This window comes from Pristiophorus japonicus, chromosome 17, assembly GCF_044704955.1.
Source record: "Pristiophorus japonicus isolate sPriJap1 chromosome 17, sPriJap1.hap1, whole genome shotgun sequence".
Taxonomy (NCBI): Eukaryota; Metazoa; Chordata; class Chondrichthyes; family Pristiophoridae; genus Pristiophorus; species Pristiophorus japonicus.
In genome coordinates this window covers 119,026,571-119,045,858 of record NC_091993.1, presented here as the reverse complement: position 1 = coordinate 119,045,858, position 19,288 = coordinate 119,026,571, and the positions used below count along the sequence as shown (strand labels likewise).

Genomic DNA, 19,288 nt, shown 5'->3' with positions numbered 1-19,288 from the left:
GCCGCTTGGCCGAGGATCCTCGGAGCAACCAGTGAACTCAATCTCAGCGTGAGTCGGTGCTTTCAGGAGATGGGAGAGAAAACTGAGTGAGGTGGCTGGGTCGGGGGGATAGGGAGGGGGGCCGGCAGTTGGGCAAAGAGGGAAAGATGATGATTTTACCTTGGTTTAGGTCGCCCGCCCCCTTTTGGGCATAAGCGCAAAGCTAGCTGAGCGGGTGAGACATCAGTCAGCTGCGGGTGGCAGGGGGCAGGGGGAAGGGGGAAATCAGGCCGGGTGTATAACGGGAAGCTGATCCAATACCGTCAGTTATTGATAGATTCACAGAATCATAGAAATTTACAGCACGGAAGGAGGCCATTTCGGCCCATCGTGTCTGCGCCGGCCGACAAAGAGCTCCCCAGCCTAATCCCACTTTCCAGCTCTTCGTCGGGAGACCTGTAGGTCACGGCACTTCAAGTGCACATCCAAGCACTTTTTAAATGTGGTGAGGGTTTTTGCCTCTACCATCCTTTCAGGCAGTGAGTTCCGGACCCCCACCACCCTCTGGGTGCAAACATTTCCCCTCAGCACCCCTCGAAACCTTCTACCAATTACTTCAAATCTATGACCTCTCTGCTAAGGGAAATAGGCCCTTTCTATCCACACTATCTAGGCCCCTCATAATTTGATACACCTCACTAAGGTCTGCCCTCAGCCTCCTCTGTTCCAAAGAAAACAATCCCAGCCTGTCCAATCTTTCCTCATAGCTAAAATTCTCCAGTCCAGGCAACATCCTCATAAATCTCCTCTGTACCCTCTCCAGTGCAGTCACATCTTTGCTGTAATGTGGTGATCAGAACTGCACGCAGTACTTCAGAGGTGGCCTAATTAGAGTTTATACAGTTCAAACACAAACTCCTTGCTCTTGTATTCTATGCCCCAGCAAATAAAGGCAAGTATTCTGCATGCTCAATTCTATCCCGCAATGTCAGCTGCTTGGAGATGCACAAGAACGCTCTCCCCAGCTGTGCTTGTTCCTTCCCCCCCATCCACGAGCGCTGTCTCGTCTCCACTGACCAGCATCTGATGGTGCAGCTGAGATCTGGACTGCAGTGTGTGGGGAAATCAGAGGCATTAAAGCCACTTTTCCATATTTATGAAAGTGTTATGTATTGATGCTTGGCATCACTAGACACCAGGGGGCGCCACTGTTGGAGGTCTCAGGCTGTACGCGCGTGTGCGCTGGCCCTGGTCTATAAGAGCAAGTACCATGTCATGTGCGCACTTTGGGCACGAATAAAGTTGAACCAGGTTTACACCTGAGTGAGTTTACAAGTCGTTCGAGTCATTATATACATTACAGAAAGGATATACTTGCTTTGGAGGCAGTTCAGAGAATGTTCACTAGGTTGATTCCAAAGATGAGGGGGTTGACTTATGAGGAAAGGTTGAGTAGGTTGGGCCTCTACTTAATTGGAATTCAGAAGAATGAGAAGTGATCTTATTGAAATGTATAAGATTATGAGGAGGCTTGACAAGGTGGATGTAGAGAGGATGTTTCCACTGATGAGGGAAACTAGAACTAGAGGGGGCATAATCTTAGAATAAGAGGCTGCCCATTTAAAACTGAGATGAGGAGAAATTTCTTCTCTCAGAGGGTTGTAAATCTGTGGAATTCGCTGCCTCAAGAGCTGTGGAAGCTGGAACATTGAATAAATTTAAGACAGAGATAGACAGTTTCTTAACCGATAAGGGAATAAGGTGTTATGGGGAGCAGGCAGGGAAGTGGACCGGAGACCATGATCGGATCAGCTATGATCGTATTAAATGGCGGAGCAGGCTCGAGGGGCCGTATGACCTACTCCTGCTCCTATTTCTTATGTTCTTAGGTCCAGATATCTTCATGCAATCTAGCAAGTTGCAGCAGGAATTATTTCCCCCAGAGCAGCTTTCGAGCTTCTTGAGAAGCAAAAGGTAACGCAGTAATTTGGATTGTTCCTGACGCCCGCAAGATTTGCAAACGGGAGTTTTTTGCCTCATTGTAATCTCTGCCAAAAATGCAACTGAAAATTGACGGCATTTTCCTTGTATATTTTTTTGGAAACAGAAATTGCTGGGTCGACTTTGCGAGCAGACCAAGAACCAGCGAGAACAGGAGAAATGGGTCCTGCAGCTTCGGAAGGAGAAGGTACTGTTAACGTCTTTTGCCCTCTGGATGCTTCTCTTGAGCTCAGCATCTCGGACCGCACCTGTAGAATGGCCTTCGCTCCATCTAGAACTTTAGCGCCTCACCTGCCCAGTAGCTCGGCCGTTCTCAGCGAGGCCTCCTCGTTGGGGCTGCTCCTGGGCCTGGCCAAGGTGGCCATTAACCAGTCCAGGCAGTGGGCAGTCGAGGGGGGTCGTTCAGCCCGACTGCCTGCTTCTATCCGTGGTTACGTTCGCATCAGGGTGTCCCTGGAGATGGAGCACGCGGTGTCCACCGGTACGCTCGCGGCCTTCCGCGAGAGGCGGGCGCCGGAGGGAACCACATTTTAATTTGATCTGTTATGCTTCTTTTAAAGTTTACTTGGTAATTTATGGGTTGTAGTGACCTTACCAAAAGGGGGCATTTGATTTAAAAGTTTAGGGTTATTTCTACAGCAAAATACAGTGAATGGAGGATAGTTATATACCAGTGATGTGTGTAAAATCCCAGTCACTTACAGCAGTGTGGTCTCCAGGCGTGATTGACTGGGATATTATCCAATCATCTTCATTCTGGCCGGGACTTCTGCTGTCAGCCAAACATTTATTGCAACTTTGTCCTTTCTTCCAGTGATGGTCCTGATTCTGTCCTCCCCTCCCCTCCCCTCCCCTCCAAGTCAGGTGACTGCAGTACTTGATGTAGGGAGAAGAGGAGAATATGCGTTTGATATTAAATGAAAGTTGAACCTGATTTGGGGTGTTTTCCTTTCTGGTTTTTTTCATACTCTAGGATTCTCTGGAAAGTGCCTTGGAAACAACCCATCGGGAGATGGCCATGTACCGTAATCAGCCAGCGTACACGGAGCAACTCGTGCTGAAGAAGGAGTCCTTGCAGAACCAGTTGATCAATATCCGGGGGGAGCTCTCACAAGCAACTACGGTACGGGAGCAGTGTCCATGTGGGGTCATGAGGGGAGTGGGATCACGAAGGGGAGTGGGGTCACAAGGGGTGCGGGGTCAGCGGGGGGGGGTCACGAGGGGAGCAGCGTCCATGCGGGGTCACGAGGGGGGCAGGGGAACGGGGTCAGCGCGGGGTCACGAGGGGAGCAGTGTCCGTGCGGGGTCACGAGGGGAGCGGGCTCAGTGCAGGGTCACGAGTGGTGCAGGGTCACGAGTGGTGCAGGGTCACAAGTGGTGCGGGGTCACTAGGGGAGCGGGGTCACAAGGGGAGCAGGGTCAGCACGGGGTCACTAGGGGAGCGGGGTCACAAGGGGAGTGGTGTCAGTGCGGGGTCACTAGGGGAGCGGGGTCACTAGGGGAGCGGGGTCACTAAGGGATCAGGGTCAGTGCGGGGTTACGAGGGGTGTGGGGTCAGTGCGGGTTACGAGGGGTGTGGGGTCAGTGCGGGGGAGCGGGGTCAGTGTAGGGTCACTAGGGGTGCGGGGTCAGTGCAGGGTCACTAGGGGAGCGGAGTCAGTGCCAGGTCACGAGGGGAGCGGGGTCAGTGCAGGGTCACGAGGGGAGCAGGGTCAGTGCGGGTTCATGATGGGAGCGGGGTCAGTGCCGGGTCACGAGGGGAGCGGGGTCAGTGCGGGGTCACGAGGGGAGCGAGGTCAGTGCGGAGTCACGAGGGGAGCGGGGTCAGTGCGGGGTCACGAGGGGAGCGGGGTCAGTGCGGAGTCACGAGGGGAGCGGTTACGTTTCACCCGCAAGGCTCGACTGTCCTGGCAGCTGAAAGGAGTTTGGCGCTTTGGCCTGTTGAATCCATTGGCAAGGAGCACGCGTCTGCAAGCTAATGCGTGGATGGTTGTGTTAAGGATGCAGGCAGCGGCGCATTTCGGAGGGCGAGGGGGGGGGTGGCGGGGCGATGGGGTGGTGGGGTGGAAGTGCCTGTACGTTTCCCGGTTGGCTGGGGAAGGTCCATACGGACTGCAGATAACAAAACAAATAGGCCGGTGTAATGTATTCGCTTCATGGGCTCTTTGCTTAAGAATTCACAGCAACACTTTGCTATTAAGAACTAGTTGGTTTATTAACAACGGTTTAACAATCACACTACACGTTACCAGTTCATCCACCAGGCTCACAACTGCATACCTCATCGTGGATGACCTAGACCCAACTGGCTGGGGTTTTATTGATCTTGTGAACATCATGTGACTGAATAAGTCACTCGCAATGCAACAGCTCTGCAAACCTGTGAGCCTACTCACAGATGCGTACATTCAGCCGGCCTGCGCGGAGATGTATTGCAGTGTTTCAGCGCCTTGCAAGCAAAACAGACGTGGCTGCCCCCAGTGGGCAAGTCCGTCTGCATTTGCGCTACCGACAGAGATACAGGTAACGGCCACCTCTCTCAATGGTGAGCGCTGCCTCCAACGTCATGAGTCCCTCTTTGTGTAGATGCACGGCCTTCCACCAGCGACGTCTCAGAAGTTGCCAACCAATTATGGATGTGACGGCACTCATTAATTACAGAATGTACTTGACTATTGATTCTTTAAGCCTCAACAGTTTTTCCAAGCGTATTGACTTGTGTTCTGGTCCTGCTTTGTGCGTTGCATGCATTCTAGGCTTTTGCAAACACAAAGATGGAGTGCGATGCCCTCAAAATGGAGCTGTCCATCATTCACAATGACTTATGGGAGCAGCTGAACAGCCCCATGGGAATGCAGGTAACGCTGCCATAAAATCATAAAAAAAATTAAAAATGACCAATGACCTTCCACGCCGAGGCAAAGTTGGAGAGACGAAAGACTAGGAGTGAGATTAGCTCATTCGCCGCCTCACCCATCCCGAAATCCTCACGATATAAAGCCTGCCTGAACCCGTCTGAATCATTTTTGAATTTTGTTTACCGTCGCACTTTCTGCTCTCGTGGAGAAAGCTAATGGAGGATGCGATTTTAACTTATCGGGTGTTGCGGCGTAGTAAATGAGTCTGACGGGGGCTTGTGACATTCTTTCAGGATGAGGTGGGGTACAAGCACATTCAAAAGGAGCTATGGAAAATTCAAGACGTCATGGAAGGACTGAGGAAGACCTATCCCGATAGGATTGCCGCAGAGTCCATCAAACAGAACGGTACAGTAGCTCCTAACACTGCATTAGGCGGCCATCACTTCACTCTTATATTCAGCTAGTGCAGGGGCAGGGCGTAACGTGAAGTGTGACCTCGCTGATGGCCAACATTAAGAGGACTAACTGATCTACCAGCTCGATCCCTTTAATGTGTGCGTCACATGCTTGACCCGTGACCCAATTCAGGGCGAGCGCACCTATCACACCGGGGGGAATTAATCCGTAACACACCTCATCGTTATCCGACGGCGGGATGGCCAGTGTTGGATTACTGTACTCGGGGGTTCAAGGTGCCAGCCGTGGTTCAGTGGGCAGCACTCTGGTCAGGAGGTTGTGCGTTCAAGCCCCACTTCAGGGACTGAAGCACGTATATCCAGGCTGACACTGTGGTGCAGTGCTGAAGGAGGTGTTGTCTTTCGGATGAGACGTTAAACTGAAGCCCCGTCTGCTCTCTCAACATCCCACGGCACTATTTCAAAGAAGAGCAGGGGAGCTATCCCCGGTGTCCTGGCCAATATTTAACCCTCGTCCAACACTTAAAAACAGATTATCTGGTCATTATCACACTGCTCTTTGTGGGAGCTTGCTGTGCACAAATTGGCTGCTGGTTTTCCTACATTGCAACAGTGCTTCATTGTCTGTGTTGTGCTTGCAGACTTCTTAAGGTCGTGAAAGGCGCAACAGAATTAGAGTCTTTCTGTTATGTTTGTAAACTTTATAATAGTGTAAGACTTGCCACCAGGGGAGCACCTGTTGGAGACCCAAGGGTCACCTGCACACATAGAAACATAGAAAATAGGTGCAGGAGTAGGCCATTCGGCCCTTCTAGCCTGCACCGCCATTCAATGAGTTCATGGCTGAACATGCAACTTCAGTACCCCATTCCTGCTTTCTCACCATACCCCTTGATCCCCCTAGTAGTAAGGACTTCATTTAACTCCTTTTTGAATATATTTAGTGAATTGGCCTCAACAACTTTCTGTGGTAGAGAATTCCACAGGTTCACCACTCTCTGGGTGAAGAAATTCCTCCTCATCTCGGTCCTAAATGGCTTACCCCTTATCCTTAGACTGTGTCCCCTGGTTCTGGACTTCCCCAACATTGGGAACATTCTTCCTGCATCTTTATCTGTCTAACCCCGTCAGAATTTTAAACGTTTCTATGAGGTCCCCTCTCATTCTTCTGAACTCCAGTGAATACAAGCCCAGTTGATCCAGTCTTTCTTGATAGGTCAGTCCCGCCATCCCGGGAATCAGTCTGGTGAACCTTCGCTGCACTCCCTCAATAGCAAGAATGTCCTTCCTCAGGTTAGGAGACCAAAACTGTACACAATACTCCAGGTGTGGCCTCACCAAGGCCCTGTACAACTGTAGCAACACCTCCCTGCCCCTGTACTCTAATCCCCTCGCTATGAAGGCCAACATGCCATTTGCTTTCTTAACCGCCTGCTGTGCCTGCATGCCAACCTTCAATGACTGATGTACCATGACACCCAGGTCTCTTTGCATCTCCCCTTTTCCTAATCTGTCACCATTCAGATAATAGTCTGTCTCTCTGTTTTTACCACCAAAGTGGATAACCTCACATTTATCCACATTATACTTCATCTGCCATGCATTTGCCCACTCACCTAACCTATCCAAGTCACTCTGCAGCCTCATAGCATCCTCCTCGCAGCTCACATTGCCACCCAACTTAGTGTCATCCGCAAATTTGGAGATACTACATTTAATCCCCTCGTCTAAATCATTAATGTACAGTGTAAACAGCTGGGGCCCCAGCACAGAACCTTGCGGTACCCCACTAGTCACTGCCTGCCATTCTGAAAAGTCCCCATTTACTCCTACTCTTTGCTTCCTGTCTGACAACCAGTTCTCAATCCATGTCAGCACACTACCCCCAATCCCATGTGCTTTAACTTTGCACATTAATCTCTTGTGTGGGACCTTGTCGAAAGCCTTCTGAAAGTCCAAATATACCACATCAACTGGTTCTCCCTTGTCCACTCTACTGGAAATATCCTCAAAAAATTCCAGAAGATTTGTCAAGCATGATTTCCCTTTCACAAATCCATGCTGACTTGGACCTATCATGTCACCTCTTTCCAAATGCACTGCTATGACATCCTTAATAATTGATTCCATCATTTTACCCACTACCGATGTCAGGCTGACCGGTCTATAATTCCCTGTTATCTCTCTCCCTCCTTTTTTAAAAAGTGGGGTTACATTGGCTACCCTCCACTCGATAGGAACTGATCCAGAGTCAATGGAATGTTGGAAAATGACTGTCAATGCATCCACTATTTCCAAGGCCAGCTCCTTAAGTACTCTGGGATGCAGTCCATCAGGCCCTGGGGATGTATCGGCCTTCAATCCCATCAATTTCCCCAACACAATTTCCCGATTAATAAGGATTTCCCTCAGTTCCTCCTCCTTACTAGACCCTCCGACCCCTTTTATATCCGGAAGGTTGTTTGTGTCCTCCTTAGTGAATACTGAACCAAAGTACTTGTTCAATTGGTCCGCCATTTCTTTGTTCCCCATTATGACTTCCCCTGATTCTGACTGCAGGGGACCTACGTTTGTCTTTACTAACCTTTTTCTCTTTACATATCTATAGAAACTTTTGCAATCCGTCTTAATGTTCCCTGCAAGCTTCTTCTCATACTCCATTTTCCCTGCCCTAATCAAACCCTTTGTCCTCCTCTGCTGAGTTCTAAATTTCTCCCAGTCCCCGGGTTCGCTGCTATTTCTGGCCAATTTGTATGCCACTTCCTAGGCTTTAATACTATCCCTGATTTCCCTTGATAGCCACGGTTGAGCCACCTTCCCTTTTTTATTTTTACGCCAGACAGGAATGTACAATTGTGCAAGCGAGTATAAAAGGTTGTCTGCCATGCTGATTCTTCACTCTGGAGTTTGATTAAAGAGACTAAGGTCACAGCTGTTTGAGCTTACAGTTATTCTGAACATAAGACTTTCCTTAATTAAAATTGCTACTCGCTACCGTATTGGTTGTCTCTTCGAATCCATTAGGGAGGCGGATGCTGCACCCAATTGTAGTCAACACACAGAAAGTCTAACTATATGCCCGCGTGCCATGATACCACGAGGGCAGATTGTGGTGATGTCGGGTCATGTGTGCTAGTTTCAAGATGCATGGAATTTAATTTGGATTCTGTATGTTCAGAATAACTCCACAAGATTGTGTGCTGTAAGCTCAAACCGTTGTGACCTTGGTCTCTTTAATGTAACTCCAGAGTGAGGAAGCAGCATGGTATACCTGGAGTACCCAGGGTGTGCAGGTGACCCTTGGGTCTCCCACAGGTGCGCCCCCTGGTGGCAAGTCTTACACATTGCTAAAGTTTACATACATAACCGATTCCATGAACGTGTGGGGGGAGCGGTAGAGTATTGATATTACATGCCAATGTTGCCCGATTTTTAATCCCAATTCTTTTCTTTTCTTGGCAGTGCCGACTGCCCAAATGGGCACCTTCAGCTCCAACAGCCCTGCCAGTCCCCTCAGCTCCAACAGCCTCACCAGTCCCATGAGCCCCTTCTCTCCCATTTCCGAATCACAGTTGTCAGCTCAGCAAATAGCCAGTGAGGTAAGCGGAGAGTGCAGCACGGTGAGCCCTAACCCATGATAGACAAACCCAAGCCCAGTTATTGTCACGGAATTGAGAGTCTTGGTGACATTCCCGGGTTCCTGGAAAGGTCGGATTTTCAATGTACGAGAAATGAATTCATATGTTTTTATTCGTTCCGGGATGTGGCTGTCGCTGGCAAGGCCGGCATTTATTTCCCGGCCCTAATTGCCCCTTGAGAAGGTGGTGGTGAGCCGCCGCCTTGAACCGCTGCAGTCCGTGTGGTGAAGGTGCTCCCACAGTGCTGTTGGGGAGGGAGTTCCAGGATTTTGACCCAGCGACGGTGATTGTACTCCCATGTCGTTGCTGCCCTAGTCCTTCTAGGCGGTGGAGGTCGCGGGTTTGGGAGGTGCTGCCGAAGAAGCCTTGGCGATTTGCTGCAGTGCATCTTGTAGATGGTGCACACTGCAGCCACGGTGCGCCGGTGGTGGAGGGAGTGAATGTTGACGGTGCTGGATGGGGTGCCGATCAAGCGGGCTGCTTTGTCCTGGATGGTGTCGAGCTATTGGCTCATACCTCCGTCAATCTAAGCTGCTTCACAACCTTCAGTTCCCAGTAGTAATCCTGTTCAAACAAAAAAAGGAAAAGCAATTAAAAAAGTGAATGAGATAGCAAGCCGAACCCAAAATTATATTTGACAACCTTTTCTAGTAAGGGAGTCCTGATGTTGAGATGTCCTCTCATGTCTATTTATTTGTAGTGAAGTGGAACAATGTAAACACTGAAATGATCTGTGAAGAATGATGTGCAGGGACCGGCTGAAGCAAGGCTTTACCAATGCAAGATAGCAAGGGCTGAGAAAATGCCATTCAGCCCATCACGCCCACTCCTTCCTACTGTGGATCCGACTCTATCCCATTTAACCCTCATGAGGAAAAGTTGAGCCTATATAGCTCTTGATCCCCCCATGCACTTACAGACAGGAGACTGGGTGGGGGCAGTCTGCCCTTTCATCTCCAGGACCTGGGTGGAAAATTCAGCCCTAGACTTTTAAAAATTCGTTCCTGGGATGTGGGCGTCGCTGGCAAGGCCAGCATTTATTGCCCGTCCCTAATTGCCCCTCGAGAAGGTGGTGGTGAGCCGCCGCCTTGAACCGCTGCAGTCCGTGTGGTGAAGGTGCTCCCACACAGTGCTGTTAGGGAGGGAGTTCCAGGATTTTGACCCAGCCTGATGGGATGAATGTCTCTGCCACCTGTATCATTGATTAGCGCGCATGTTATTTCTGTTACTGTATGCTAATAAAACAATGAGAGTCCCGCTGTACTTTGTGGGTAGCTGGCACTGACTTTTGGATGGTAGGAAGAGCAGTCCAGGGAATGTGTCAGTATTTGCAAGGTTCCCCACATGGAAGAATTTGAGAACCACTGTTGTAAGGCATGTTGGTGAAGGTAGAAGACGTTTTGCTCTGCATCTGACTCGTGCAGGACCTGATCGGGGATTATCTTGGGCTCCAATCAGATTCAAAGCCGAGGAATGTTGGGCAGCAGCGGTGGTACCGTAGTTTATCTGGGCATCGTTACCCTAGGAGAGCGAAGGTTAAAACCTGTTAAGGTTTCCTCTCTTGATCTCCGCTCAGGGACCCCCTTCTGGAAAGCATACGTAGGCGGATGACGGGTGAGTGTAGGATGGGACTCAGTTGTGATGCCCCAGTGTTCAAATAGCCATATGGGAGTGCAATGAAGGTTCACCAGACTGATTCCTGGGATCGGGGGGGGGATTGTCCTGCGAGGAGAGACTGAGTGTAGACTAGGCCGACATTCTCTGGAGTTTAGAAGAATGAGAGGTGATCTCATTGAAACATACAACACTCTTACAGGACTTGACAGGGTAGATGCAGGGAGGATGTTTCCCCCAGACTGGGAAGTCTAGAACCAGGAGTCAAAGAGTAAGGGGTCGGCCATTTAGGACTGAGATGAGGAGAAACTTCTTCACTGAGGGCGGTGAATCTTTGGAATTCTCTATCCCAGAGAGCTGTGGAGGCTCAGTCTTTGAGTATATTCAAGACAGATTTTTGAATATTAAGAGAATCAAGGAATATGGGGATAGGGCAGGAAAGTGGAGTTGAGGTAGAAGATCAGCCATGATCTTACTGAATGGCGGAGCAGGCTCGAGGGGCTGAATGGTCCTAATTCTTATGACACGTGCTGGCCAGGCTTGCACACGAATGATGGCCACTTGGCGGACGTAGCAGTAGCCCAGTGTCCGTGAGACCAACATGTGTCAGCAACCTTCTGGGCAAGGAAAAGAAGTGGGGATGGGTTCCAATCCCCACTGCAGGCACCATGCACGTGAACAATAAATGATGCACCAAAATACAAACCCGTGTTTTTTTCAATCAGGTTCCCAGCCACTGCTTGTAGCTCCAGTGGAAGCCTTCCAAACACTAACCACCTCTTGCTCACTCGCAGTCTTCCTGGCTTTGCAGTTACTCTTTATGCTTTGCTCGCTCTTTGCCTCAGGAGACGCGCCCGCCTCGACCTCCCCTTCCACAGTCCTACCTGCCGCAGGGGCCGTTGCCCATAGTCCCTCCTCTTCCCACTGAGAGCAGCCTCTGGGCCTACTCTATCGAGGACATCTGGGAGCAGGCGGAGAAAGGGAAGACGGCCTCGGACCTGAAGAGAATTGAAGGAGGCACAGCAGTAAGTGGCTGGCCCGGCCACTGTCTACATCAGTCCTAAGTCTTGTGGTTTCCCATCTGTGTCTGTCCGGCTCATATGATTTTGAGGCATGAAATAAGTAGTAGACAAAGGAACAATGTTCAGGGTTGGCACTAAGCTTTCAGTAAGGCGTAATGGCGAGCGAGATTCTTCTTCTGTTGTACTGACGAGACTCGATGGCGCATTTCAGTCCAGCTGACCTGGGTTTGCGCGTCTTGTCAAACAGCAGACCTTAAATAAGGTTTACCAGACACAGGGAGGTGCCCACCCGTTAAAGATCTTAGTGTGTTTGCAGATTGTTAGTTGGAGATTCACCCTGATGTCACAACAAGAACTTGCATTTGTGTGGCGCCTTTAAGGTAGCAAGACATCCCAAGGCACGTCACAGGAACGTAATCAAACACAGTTCAACACCGAGCCACACAAGGGAGATATTAGGACAAGTGACCAAAAGCTTGGTCAAAGAGGTAGGAGTGGATGAACCGGTACTGTGTCGTGTGATTGTTAAACCTTCGCCAATAAACCAACTAGTTCTTAATAGCAATGTGTTGCTATGAATGTTTAAGCAAAGAACTCATGAAGCAAATACATTACAGTAGGTTTTAAGGAGCGTCGTAAAGGTGGAGAGAGAGCTAGAGAGGCGGAGAGGTTTAGGGAGGGAGTTCCAGAGCTTGGAGCCTAGGCAGCTGAAGGCACGGCCACCGATGGTGGAGCGATTAAAATCAGGGATGCTCAATGATGAATGCGGGGAGGATGTTTCCCCGGGGCTGGGAAGTCTAGAACAAGGGGTCACAGTCACAGGGTAGGAAATTTAGGACCGAGATGAGGAGAAATGTTTTCACTCAGAGGGTGGTGAACCTGTGGAATTCTCTACCACAGAAGGCTTTGGAGGCCAAGTCACTGAATGTATTTAAGAGGGAGATAGATAGATTTCTAGAAACAAAAGGCATCAAGGGGTATGGGGAAAAAGCGATAATATGGTGTTGAGATAGAGGATCAGCCATGATCATATTGAATGGTGGTGCAGGCTCGAAGGGCCGAATGGCCTACTCCTGCTCCTATTTTCTATATTTCTATATTTCAAGAGGCCAGAATTTGAGGAGCGCAGAGATCTTGGGGGGGTTGTGTGGCTGAAGGAGGTTACAGAGATAGTGGTGTGGCAGGGGGGGGCCAGGCCATGGATGTGAATTTTAAAATCGTAGTGTTGCCAGACCGGGAGCCAATATGAGTCCAAGAGCACAGAGGGTGATGAGTGAACAAAAACCTTCATTAAAAATCAGTCACAAACTCCTTATTTCATGCCTCTTTGTTGTAGCCAGTCTGTTATAATTTGGTATATTCCATTTGAATCGAATGTATGATTTATAAAACTGTTGGCATAATATCATGCTCTATCCTTAAGCAGGGCAGTTTGTTCTGTTCAGTGGGGTCAGATGCTGTTCGCTGCACTATTGGCAGGTCATCATGACCTTTGATCACGGAAAGTGGGTGGTCATCTCTCTAACCTGCACAGCTTTGCTGCCCCCTCTTCCTCTACAGCTTTCCGCCTCGACAGGGTGAGGATAGAATGTCTATGAGCACTTCACGTGTGGTCTTCAACGATTGAGCGAGAATGCAGGGGGCGGTCTGTAAGATGCGCGGACATCCTATAGAATAGGGGAGTTGCTGCATTCCACGATCGTCGGACTTCTCTCTACTTCTCACTGGCTGTAGCAGGCAGTAGGGGCTGGTAAACCAGGGGTGGGGGGGTAGTTACCGCTGAGTGATGCATATAGGTGTCCCGTCCCTGGCTGACATTAGGGCATCAGAACTGAGCTTGTTCCAGCGGGGTTTAGAATGCTGTCCTTTCCACTGAGAGATACAGATGCCTATCATGCCCAGGTGGGGCGACGAGAGCCTAATTTCTTTCTTGCCCCCCCTCCCCCGCCAAAGTCGCCACTATTGACGAGTGATGGGCAGCAGCAGTGATGCCCCCTGTGGTCAAATATCCCAATCTTGGCCTCGCGTGGCATTGACGCACGGTCACTTCCGGCAAGGGTCACAGGATCAAAGGGCCGAGGCCAACAGGCACCCGGCTGGCATCAACCCTCCCAATGTCCTGATCTGTACGGGTCAACCGCTCCGTTGATACACTGGCCGGGAGAGCGCTCCACCCCCGTGGTCCGAGACTCGATGCGTTGGGACGGGAGGTCAGAATGATCACTCCTGTGCATGGGATGTGAGTTTACCAGGAAGCCAAGCGAAGCTTCCGCTGCTGAAAGATAACTCTCTCCCACAAGTCACTCGGTCGAGGTTAGCAAACTCTCCCGTTTTGTACGTGAGCCCGGAGAGTGAATTCTAACCCAACTAGCTGGTTGCGGGCCCACTTTAAGCTGTTGGTAGTAAGCAGTTCGCTTCCTTTCTCTGCAGTCGAATGTCACAAGGTTTTTTTCCTCTATAATTTTCCTCCTTTTATAATTCATAATCTGGGAGTTTGGATTGAGAGAACCCCCCCCACCCACCCTACCCCAAACTCTTGGGACCTTCGTTAGGCCGCCAAGAAAATGGAACCCTCCTTGTGATCTTGCCTGGTTTGAAGCAGTCTCCAGTGGAGAAGGGCTCATTGCACCAGTCACGTCTGCCCCCTCCCCATACCCCCTCCCCATACCCCCCCCCCTGCCCTTTATCTGATCAGTTGTTCCCAAGTGCTGGCACCACAGTGGTGTTTCGGATTGCCCAGACTTAATATTTTACCCTGTTTATCTCCCGCAGAAATTGGGCCTCGAGAGTTGCAGGAAGGAGGGCCGGCCCGCGTTGCAGCCCAGCTCCGAGGGCAACGCGGGGCAGAGCAAGCAGGATGCAGAGGCCGAGAAGCAGAACAAAGGTATCGCCTGCAGGGGGTCAGCGGGCATATGCCCTGGGGTTCAGGAGGACATGCGTTTGATACCCAGATTTATGAAGTGTGGGACCAGCCTTTTGCAACAGCACCGTAAATAACATCATTCACAGCTTGAACACCCAACTCAAAGAGGGCCAGTTCTTCAGTTCCAGAACTAGAAAACTTCAGCTACGAGGAAAGATTGGATAGGCTGGGGTTGTTTTCTTTGGAGCAGAGGAGGCTGAGGGGAGACCTTATTGAGGTGTCTAAAATTATGAGGGACCTGGATAGGGTGGATAAGACAGACCTATTTCCCTTAGCAGAGGGGTCAACAACCAGGGGGCATAGAGTTAAAGTAATTGGTAGGGGGTTAGAAGGAATTTGAAAGGAAGAAATGTTCACCCAGAGGGTGGTGAGGATCTGGAACTCACTGTCTCAAAGCGTGGTAGAGGCAGAAACCCTCATCACATTTAAAAGGTACTTGGATGTGCATTTAAAGAGCCGTAACCTACAGGGCTACGGACCTAGTGCTGGAAGGTGGGATTAGGCTGGGTAGCTCTTTTTCAACCGGCACGGACACTATGGGCCGAATGGCCTCCTTCTGTGTCGGAATTTTTCTCTTATTCTCTGAATAAAAACTAGAAAGTCACGCTGTTTATTTCCAATCCCCACTGCATCGGTCATTTTACTTTCTGTAACAACAGCAACTTGCATTTATATAGCGCCTTTAATGTAGGCAAACGTCCCAAGGTGCTTCACAGGAGTGCTAGCAGACAAGAAGTGCAGTGCACACAGACCGAGACCAAAACACATTCAAGTCACTTGTGACCTGGCTGACCTTGATGTGCATCATGGGGAAGTCACTGATTAAAGAATGTGATTGAAACACTCAGAATTCAGGAAAAAAACCTTTACCCAGAGAGTGGTGAGAATGTGGAACTCGCTGCCACAGGGAGTGGTTGAAGCGAATAGTATCGATGCATTCAAGGGGAGGCTAGACAAGCATATAGGGGAGAAGGGAATAGAGGGTTATGCTGCTAGATTTAATGAGGAAAGACGGGAGGATGCTCAAGTGGAGAATAAACAACGGCCGGGACTGTTTGGGCCGAAGGGCCTGTAACTATGCCGTATATCCGATGTAATCTGATGTAAAATTTGACACCAAGGAGATATTGGGGCAGATGACGGTTTTAAGGAGCGCCTTAAAGGAGAAAAGCGAGATAGAACGGTGGAGAGGTTTAGGAAGGGAGTTCCAGAGCTTAGGGCCCCAGGCAGCTGAAGGCACGGCCACCAATGGTGGAGCAATAAAAATCGTGGATACGTGATTACCTTATGATGATAGATTGAGCAAACTGGGTCTTTACTCGTTGGAGTTCAGAAGGATGAGGGGTGATCTTATCGAAACATTTAAAATAATGAAAGGGATAGACAAGATAGAGGCGGAGAGGTTGTTTCCACTGGTCGGGGAGACTAGAACTAGGGGGCACAGCCTCAAAATACGGGGGAGCCAATTTAAAACTGAGTTGAGAAGGAATTTCTTCTCCCAGAGGGTTGTGAATCTGTGGAATTCTCTGCCCAAGGAAGCAGTTGAGGCTAGCTCATTGAATGTATTCAAGTCACAGATAGATAGATTTTTAACAATAAGGGAATTAAGGGTTACGGGGAGCGGGCAGGTCAGTGGAACTGAGTCCACGGGCAGATCAGCCATGATCTTATTGAATGGCGGAGCAGGCTCGAGGGGCTAGATGGCCTACTCCTGTTCCTAATTCTTATGTGTTCTTATGCAAGAGACCAATATTGGAACAGCGCAGAGATCTCAGATGGCTGTAGAACTGGAAATAAGGAGGAGCGAGGCTATGGAGGTACTTCAAAATGAACATGAGAATTTTAAAATTGAGGCGTTGCTCAATTGCGAGCCAATGTAGGTCAGCGAGCACGGAGGTCATATGATACCCAGCGATGGCTTCACATCTAAGTACAGGGTGATGCGTCAGCTGTGGCTCAGTGGGCAGCACTCTCACTCTCTCTGAGTCAGAAGGTTGTGGGTTCAAGTCCCACTCCAGGGACTTGAGCATATAAATCTCGACTGACACTCCCATTTTTCGGGTGAGATGTTAAACTGAGACCCCGTCTGCTCTCTCAGGTTGACGTAAAAGATCCCATTGCATTATTTTGGAGCAGAGCAGCCAATTTGCCCTTGAAAAGCGCTTTGGAATGTCCTGAGGATGAGAAAAGTGCTATATAAATGCAACTTTTTCTTTCTTTCTCTTTTTTCTCTGTCTTTTCTGTCTCTCTTTTTTCTCATTCTTTTCTGTCTCTTTTTTCTCATTCTTTTCTGTCTCTCTTTTTCTTTCTCATTCTTTTTTGTCTTTCTTGTTCTCTTTCCCTCTTTCTTGTTTTTTTTCTTTTCTTGTATTTCTTTCTTTGACGGCATCAGTGCATTTAAATATGTTAATGTGCTGAGTACAGCCCACAGCCTTTCAAAAGGATAATTACCAGTGTGGTGTTTCTACAGTAAATTATAATCTATCTTCATACCAAATTGCGGCAACAAGAAAAGGCTCCTTAACTCTGTACAGCCTCCTTCAATGTTTAAACGTAATAAATGTCCTCACTGGAGCCTTGCGTTCTGCCAGCGCGTGACTGTGATGGAGGGGTGCCTGTGGGAGTTCCCCCAGCGGGCAGGAGAGAAATGGGAGGGGCAGTTCTACTCCTCGGAAGCAATGTCTCATGCTGGACCAATTCGAGTGTGGGGTAAATGCTGCATGTCGCGAGCACTGAGGCCAGACTGTCACATCCCAACTGAAGGGGAAACAACAACAACGTGTATTTATATAGCGCCTTTCACGCAGTGAAGCGTTCCCAAGATGCTTCACAGTAGTGTAAGACAACAAATTGGACACCGAGCCACAATAAGGAGAAATTGGGGCAGCTGACCAAAAGCTTGGTCATAGAGGTAGATTTTAAGGAGCGTCTTAAAGGTGCGGAGAGAGGCGGAGAGGTTTAGGCAGGAAGTTCCAGAGCTTGGGGCCCAGGCAACAGAAGGCACGGCCACCAATGGTGGAGTGATTATAATCAGGGATGCTCAAGGGGGCAGAATTAGAGGAGCGCAGACATCTCGGCGGGGGGGGGGGGGGGGAGTTGTGGGGCTGGAGGAGATTATAGAGGTAGGAAGGGGCGAGGGCCATGGAGGGATTTGAAAACAAGGATGAGAATTTTAAAATCGAGGCGTTGCTTGACCGGGAGCCGTTAGCCGAGACGATGGTGATTTGCTCACTCCAACGACCCGTGTTTAACAGCAGGCTGCACTCAGCGGCCAATGGCGGCTCTGAGTGAGTGTAATGTCGAACGATAGCAAAATCTACCATGGCAGCTAATCATATGCTGTACGTACAGGACTGGGCACTGGGGACTCAGCATCAATGGGGCATCGGACACACTTTCACTCACCTCTCCCAACTCTCCCACTGCTGCACTCGAGCCACACCTTCTCCGTCACGCACCTTGAGACATGTTCTATGTTGAAGGTGCTGCGTAAGATGCAAGTTGTTTTCCTAATGGTCTCTTGAACTCATGTTTGCCTTTGGCTTCAATGGCTTTTGCTGGTCTATCCTTGATCTACCCACATCCTACCATACGTAAACTTGAGGACATCCAAAACTCGGCTGCCCGTGTCCTAACTCGCACCAAGTCCCACTCACTCATCACCCCCTGTACCCGCTGACCTGCATTGGCTCCCGGTTAAGCAATGCCTCGATTTCAAAATTCTCATCCTTGTTTACAAATCCCTCCATGGCCTCGCCCCCTCCCTATCTCTGTAATCCCCTCCAGCCCCCCACAACCCCCCCCCCCCCCGAGATGTCTGCGCTCCTCCAATTCTGCCCTCTTGAGCGTCCCTGATTATAATCGCTCAACCAATCGGTGGCCGTGCCTTCTGTTGCCTGGGCCCCAAGCTCTGGAACTCCCTCCCTAAACCTCTCCACCTCTCTACCTCTTTTTCCTCCTTTAAGACGCTCCTTAAAACCTACCTCTTTAACCAAGCTTTTTGGTCACCTGTCGTAATTTCTTCTTAAGTGGCTTGGTGTCAAATTTATCTGTTTTGTTTTATAACACTGCCGTGAAACGCCTTAGGACGTTGTTGTTGTCTATTACCATTTGAATGAAAAAGGGTTTGTCCAAGTTTCCATTGCACTGTCGTCTCCCCTCATTTTTACTTAGGCCGCCTGGTATCTGATCCCTGGAGCTGTTGCATTTTACCCATGTCGGTGAACTTCTGCGTTACGTCTGCGGCTCGCCCAACTGTAACTTTGGCGGAAGAGTCACTGATGTTCTGGAGAAAGGACAGTTAAAGTGTTTATCTGGCCGTTCCCTTAAAAGTTATGGGCGACAAGTAGAATAACCTCCGCAGAAATTCACCCCCAATGTGAGCAGGGAGGTCTTACTGCAGTTGTACAGGGCCTTGGTGAGGCCACACCTTGAATATTGTGTTCAGTTTTGGTTTCCTAATCTGAGGAAGGACATTCTTGCTATTGAGGGAGTGCAGCGAAGGTTCACCAGACTGATTCCCGGGATGGCAGGACTGACCTATGAAGAAAGACTGGATCGACTGTGCTTATATTCACTGGAATGTAGAAGAATGAGAGGGAATCTCATAGAAACATATAAAATTCTGACGGGATTGGACAGGTTAGATGCAGGAAGAATGTTCCCGATGTTGGGGAAGTCCAGAACCAGGGGTCACAGTCTAATGATAAGGGGTAAGCCGTCTCGGACCGAGATGAGGAGAAACTTTTTCACCCAGAGAATTGTGAACCAGAAAGTTGTTGAGTCCAGTTCGTTGGATATATTCAAAAGGGAGTTAGATGTGGCCCTTACGGCT

General features: G+C 49.5%; 1 protein-coding gene across 2 annotated transcripts in view; it reads left to right on the top strand.

Moving 5' to 3' along the window:
* The window catches only part of plekha6 (pleckstrin homology domain containing, family A member 6), a 351,674-nt gene that overhangs the window by 309,597 nt on the left and 22,789 nt on the right, over positions 1 to 19,288 (top strand). For both annotated transcript variants that reach the window (XM_070859220.1, XM_070859221.1), the window contains 7 exons: positions 2,087 to 2,167; positions 2,954 to 3,103; positions 4,737 to 4,838; positions 5,132 to 5,246; positions 8,720 to 8,856; positions 11,355 to 11,534; positions 14,304 to 14,415. In XM_070859220.1, coding sequence (XP_070715321.1) covers positions 2,087 to 2,167; positions 2,954 to 3,103; positions 4,737 to 4,838; positions 5,132 to 5,246; positions 8,720 to 8,856; positions 11,355 to 11,534; positions 14,304 to 14,415 — 877 coding nt within the window. The remainder of the gene's footprint in view (positions 1 to 2,086; positions 2,168 to 2,953; positions 3,104 to 4,736; positions 4,839 to 5,131; positions 5,247 to 8,719; positions 8,857 to 11,354; positions 11,535 to 14,303; positions 14,416 to 19,288) is intronic.